This window comes from Callionymus lyra, chromosome 7 (genome assembly GCF_982586985.1).
Source record: "Callionymus lyra chromosome 7, fCalLyr1.hap1.1, whole genome shotgun sequence".
NCBI lineage: Eukaryota > Metazoa > Chordata > Actinopteri > Syngnathiformes > Callionymidae > Callionymus > Callionymus lyra.
In genome coordinates this window covers 10,109,373-10,115,764 of record NC_141824.1, presented here as the reverse complement: position 1 = coordinate 10,115,764, position 6,392 = coordinate 10,109,373, and the positions used below count along the sequence as shown (strand labels likewise).

The window sequence follows — 6,392 nt, the reverse complement described above, 5'->3', positions numbered from 1 at the left end:
AGCTGTTCTTTTGCGTTTCAATCCTCTTATTTACCGCATCGTGACAAAACTAAATACAGCCCTTTTATAGAATATAATTGCCCAAATACTTGCCCAAAGTGGCAAACCCTCAGCACTGTATTTGGACCTTTTTTTTTCGTTTACTTTTATAGAGTTTCTCAATTTATTTTCTGTCAACCCAAGTAGGTTTTCAATGTCAGGCTTCCCCAAGTCTTCTTTTGCAATGATATCTCCTAGTAGTACATTGTTTTGGCTAATCGTGCGAGAAGGTTTGTTAATGATTCGAGAACCGAGGGTTTTAAAGAAGCTACACATCTGGTCTTCGTCAATCGATCCCAGTAACATGAGGACTTGGGGTTTAAATGCTCCCAAAATGGACATAAAAAGAGAACTTTCTTCTACTGATCTATATCAGAAATGTAGGTTAAACCTTTGGGACAAAGGAAGTAGGTTAATATTCTCAAGTTTGAAACATACCATAGAGGTATACAAAACCAGAAATGGCAGCTTCATTAAAGAGTAGTACCAGGAAAGTCCAGCAAGACATTGAGGATGTTGGAACTCCAGACAGAAGACTGGAAAGGAAAAGATTAGAAATGGACAAAAGATAACCAGTGGACTAGATTGTGGTGAAAAGTTGGTTTGAAGGATTTGAGGTTTGTTTCGATCACACGGATCCATTTTGCAAAGCCATGCATTACGATGCTTGATTGGTGCACCTTTACAAGACTATGTGGTTCCTAAGAAGTCCCGGTGATGATTTCCAATTACGAGACATGCGTCAAAAAGCATGGTGTGAAATGTCTTTGGTTTTTCTCAACAATTTACAATTCAAGTTTATCTACAAGTTATCTCAAGCCTCATAAGAGAAGAGAAAAACTGGTTCCAGCGAATCAACGTGAGCGACAGCGGAAAGGAAAGACTTTATGACTGACAGGCAGAATCCTCAAACAAAACGAGACTCGATGTGAACGGCCTCCTGCTGTGTGACCAGGCCCGGGAGGGAGAAACGATGAATTCCCAAATCGAGTGGAGGACTTTTTGTCTGAGACGGAAGAACAAGGTTCGAATTTGAAGTTATTACTTGTTTCAAAGCGTGAAAAGTGTTGATGGTTAACCTCGAATTCTACGAGTGCCCCACAGCTAGAAGTGTTTCGTACGTAGAAAATGAGAATCTAACAACATGAGTAGAGTAGTGACAGTGATGATGATTTATCTGATGGACACTTATCTTATCACATCATATCTTTGGTTTGTGTTTCCTTCGTCGTCTCCCCCTGAAGTCACTACAATGTCTTCTCTCAGAGTCCGACATGTTCCGAAAAACTGCTGCCATTTGTCATCTTGGATTGAAGCACGTCCCAAACTATCGGCAGTAATCAGTGTAACTGTGAATAATTGTAAAAAACAGTCAAACTAAGGCACACAATGGACTGCAGTGTTGAGCTACTTCGTTGACATGACACTCAGTCAGCTGATGTTTACTCATCTATTTTCAGATTATGTGGAGAAGGAGAAGAACCACCGGTAGCCCAGCGTTGTGAATAGCACAGAATATATTCATCCAACATAAGTCAACGTTAAAAAGATCTAAATGGAGCGAGCATAAGAAACGCTGCATGTAACGTCACTCATCACCCAGTAGGGGGCATATTTGATTCACAGCAGGAGACCAATCGTGTCCAATGGGATCATCTGGTTGACAGTACAGGGATTAATCCAATCTTATTTTACAGCAGGTCTGTAAAAAAAAAAAAAAGACCTTCATTGTTTGGACACGACACGGTGTAATTCCACGTTTCCTTTATTACAGAAATGTGTTTATGTATGTCAAACAGCACATAAAGAACATCTCTCTGTGCAAATACGTTTTGGTACTTTAACATCAATCACAAGAGTCTCATCAAAATCAAAATAATCATGTTTAGGTCCTGGATAATAAATACAGTAATTTCCAACTCATCTACCTCTTTGTCGCCCCAAAAGAAAAGAGGGTGAAAGTGCATCACTCATCAGCCCAGATTTGAACAAGCATCTTCCTCTCCTTCTTTTTTTTGCATTCGCCAATAGAAAAAATACTGAAAAAAAGGAACGATAAGTGCATCGATTACAAAAGGAAATGACTTTGGTTTCCCACTAAATGCTGATTAATACAGGTCAGAAGACGACTCAGAAAGTGCTCTCAACGTTCTTCAACGTTCACATTGTTGCTCTAGATCCTTGACCTCAGCTTCCTTTTATCATCTGGAGCCGGATGTAAGAGCGATACAAAAAACCATGATTGTAGTTCCGTCCATTCAAAAGTATGTCAAGAAGAAATCTCTAGTGTTTCACACGCCGACTTCCTTCGCTGCTTTGCAAGAAACCACATGTTTCACTTCCAGTCCGAGATAGACATCGCTTCATATAATTGCATCAAAGACTTTTTTTTCTTTTTTTAAACGACTGTCTCTGGACAGTGACCCTGCCAGAACCACTTCCTTATTAGACTCATGAAGATGATTCTATAAAGAAATGTTTGACGATAAACCAGCGTTACCATGACGACGTTTGTCACTTCCCCTTCCTGTGATGGATTCCAGTTTGATCAGCTTTTACTGATACAGGGACGCACGATTCGGGGCTACATCCACTTCCACCATGAGTTCACTCGACAAAGTTAGAAGCATCACCAGCTGGATGGGTTCTTTAACTGGATATTTAGTTTGGAGCTTAATTTAACCTCTCAAATATTGACCTCTTAAAGTACACTCAAGTAATATATTGACATGGCTATATGATAAATATATTTAAAGTTTTAACTAGTATTAACTTTATTTAAGTGGTGACAAGGTTGTGCATGTACACAACTAACATTTTGGGATGGAATTTCATTGTAATATCTATGTAGAGTCAGAATTTGGATTTTTTCTTGTTGTAAGTTCAGACGAATTAAATGGTTTTGAGAAAAAATTAAAAGGTATCCCATTGTGTACTGGTCTTTAAACAGTTTGCGAGACACCAATAGAACTTTACTAAACAGGAAGTACCCACAAAATCGTGGGTACTTCCTGTCAAACTTAATCGCACTAGGGGGCCAAAATCCTTCAGTCGAGGGGCCAAACAAAACTTCCTTTCCTTCAACATTAGTTTGACTTATAACCTCTGTTTCTAATATTGTCTTAAAACAGTGGTATCTTCATATGTGTCACCATATGAACATGAACCTTAATCTACTTTGAGTCTGTCTCTCTCTGGGTCTCATCAAGTCTACAACAGAATTAAATTGCTATAATTGCTATATTTTCAAACTAGATTACAGAAGCAGATTTTCAGGGTTTATCAGGATTAAACTACAGGTTAGTGTGGATGTAGCCTCAAAGTCTCCTTAAATAAACAAAAACAAGGCATCAGCTTGACGTCTCAGTAGTCTGACGTGCACATGGTTAGCCAAAAAAACAAAGGTCAAGTACAATACAGATTAGATGATTAAATTAAATACTTCATCAACAGTGCCGTCGTGTCCTACCCGGACCAGTTTAAAGCGCATGGATAATAATAATAATAATAATAATAATAATAATAATAATAATAAAAGGAAAAACCACTGGTACCATTTACAGTAAACGTGGACTATGTACACTCGGATCGTGGTTATAACTCCTTAAGTGTCGACAAAAAAAGAAAAAGAAAAGAAAATCCACCACCTGACACAGGAACGTTGCCAAGCTTCTGTACAAACCCACTGGTGCTTAACAAGAGTGATTTGGTGGAATATGCATATCGTTTTTCGAAGGAAAGATGGGAAATATCAAGCACTTTCAAGTCCACAGCAGAGTTCACACTGTTTTTTGACAAGTTTAGGAAAAGAAAAACTCATTTCGGCCTATTTTTGCTCCAAACAAACACAAAAAAAGGCCCTTTGGGTGTTTGTTTGTTTGTTACACTAATAAAAAAAAAGGCCATTCGGGGATCATGATTATTCCTAGAAAAAGGAGGATTGAGACAGAAATGACCACACTACTAAAAGTTCAGGCGTTCCTGCGGGAGTGACCGGTGGCGGACGCGGCGCGGCCCCCGGTCTCGTGATCCGGTCTGTACTTGAGCCAGCAGATGAGCCACGTGACCACCACCGAGAACATGGCCAGGATGCTGGCCACCGACAGGCAGATGGGTCCGGCGGGCGAGGGCGGAATGCTGTGACTGTGCACAAAGATGAGGCCCATGAACAGCAGCACCAGCATGGACAGGAAGGAGAAGATGACGCACACGCAGCCGGTGGTCAGCGCCACGCGCTTGCAGCTCTGGCAGCTGTCGTAGCGCGCCGAGTCCTGCGAGAGGGTCGTGGCCGTGGACACGGTGGTGGAGGACGGGCTCGCCTGGGAGGAGAGGGAGGAGGACCCCCCGCCCGCCGCCACCGCCGCCGCCGCATCCTCGCGCCGGAGCGCCACCAGCGCCGGGTGCAGCGGCGGCGGCTGCGGGGGCAGCGCGTCCTGGGGCAGCGGGTCCGAGTCGATGTAGAGCGGGAAGTCCTCCGTCACCTTGGTGTTGTTGGGCAGGTTCCGGATGCGGTAGTCCGGCACCGGGGTGCGGTGGCGGCACACCGGGCAGCTGACGCGCCACGGCCGCTCCTCGCGGAGGTGCAGCGTGTTCAGGCACTCCTCGCAGAAGGTGTGCAGGCACTCCAGGATCTTGGGCGCCCGGCGGTCAAGGTCGAAGTAGTTGTAGCAGATCTTGCACTCGAACTCCTCGTAGGGGAAGGCCGTGGCGGTGGGGGGGTCCGGTGGTGGTGGTGGTGGTGGTCCCCGCGGTGGTGCCAGGTCTACCTCTGCCATGTCATCTTTCGCCATTCACGGTTCTCTCCGGGGCGAACACAAAGAGGAGCTGGCGGTGGAACAGATGCTGATGACGGCGCAACCTCCTCCCCCTCCTCTCCCCCCCTCCCTCCCTCATTCAAGCGCCATCATCCACCCCCCCCACCACCCCACCCACCACCCCGGTAGATCCGACCCTGACGATGAGGTCCTTTTCCTACTCCAAGGCCAGACAAAAAAGACGCCCCCCCAAAAAAAAAATCTTATTTTTTTTGAGATGATGATGATGTAATGGAGGAGAGGATGGAGAGAATATACTCATCCGACCAGCATCCCACACGACACACTGAGAGAGAGAGAGGGAGGGAGGGAGGGAGGGAGGGAGGGAGGGGGAGTGTCGTCGCCTCAGAGTCCCGTTAAAGAGAGAGAGGGAGAGGGAGAGTGTTGTTGTTTTTCAGGCATCTGGGTCCACAGGGAGCAGCTGATCCGTCTCCTCACACCGAGGTCCGTGACGTCATCGTGGCGCGTCACTTCCTATAAGGCAGCCTCATCTTTTTTTTGAGCAACAGCAGTAGGTTTTTGTTTGAAGATGCCCCTTTTTATTATTAAGGGAAAAAAGGAAATAAAAAGGCATGATCATGATCTTAGGTTGAATTCCATGTTGCATTGAATGTTCTTGCACTATTTTCTTGATACTGTTATATTTTAATTTATTATTTTTTCATCTCTTGTCTGCACAAACATGTACATCCACAACAAGATTCTGTGTTTATTGTTAATATACTTGGTCAATAAAGAGCTTTTCCATTCTGGTTATCATGACATCATCTGTTTACTTCTCTTTGTTCTTCTTCTTATTTCATTTTGATTTATTTTTTATGAAATATTGCTGTATTTTCTGTGGCTATTGGAAAAAAACAAACAATTTCCCCGAAGGAGACCTCCTGAGGATCAATAAAGTTTTACCTTACCTTACATAGATAATTGAGTTTACGATTTCCTCCCACAGTCCAAAAACATACAGAGGTTGATTGAAAACTTAAGGTAATTATCCGTAGGTATGAGTGTGTGTGTGAATGGTTGTCTGTCTTTGTGTGAGCCCTGCGACAGACTGGCTTCCTGTCCAGGGTGTCCCCTGCCTGTCGCCCTAGGATAGGCTTCAGTCCCCCTGGGATAAAGCGGTAGATAAATGAATGAATGAATGAATGAAGTAAAGTCTTTGGAAGTATTGATGGAGACGAGCAGGGTCGTGGAGGAGGAGAAGGAGGACACGAAGAAGCCAGAGTATAGGGAGAATATGAGAAGATAGATTAAAACTTTATGAGGCTGAAGCTAAAAGAATGTCTAACATGAACTTCTAATAATTCATGCTTCGTCTCAGTCTTCGTTTATGAAATCTGACCAAAGGTTTTAAACTCAATGACACGACTTGTAATAACCTAAAAAAAACACATAAACGGTGTAAGTTTTAAAGTGTAGGATTGTATATAGTGTGAGCTAATGTAAATCAGGGGTCCCTTACTTGTTTTGTAGCAGTTTTAATGTTGGAATTATATTCATGGTCCGACCTTAAATTAGGAAACAGTCAAAATAAATGAT

The 6,392-nt window shown here is 43.4% G+C and overlaps 1 protein-coding gene across 1 annotated transcript; it reads right to left on the bottom strand.

Moving 5' to 3' along the window:
* Positions 1 to 1,788: 1,788 nt before the first annotated feature.
* rnf228 (ring finger protein 228) lies at positions 1,789 to 4,886 on the bottom strand. Its single transcript, XM_087796310.1, has one exon. It carries the CDS (start codon positions 4,827 to 4,829, stop codon positions 4,011 to 4,013), a length of 819 nt encoding a protein of 272 aa, XP_087652436.1. The 5' UTR covers positions 4,830 to 4,886; the 3' UTR covers positions 1,789 to 4,010.
* Positions 4,887 to 6,392: the final 1,506 nt, after the last annotated feature.

Excerpts from the sequence above, each read along its gene's own strand:
- rnf228 (XM_087796310.1), bottom strand. The coding sequence starts at position 4,829 with ATGGCGAAAGATGACATGGCAGAGGTAGACCTGGCACCACCGCGGGGA.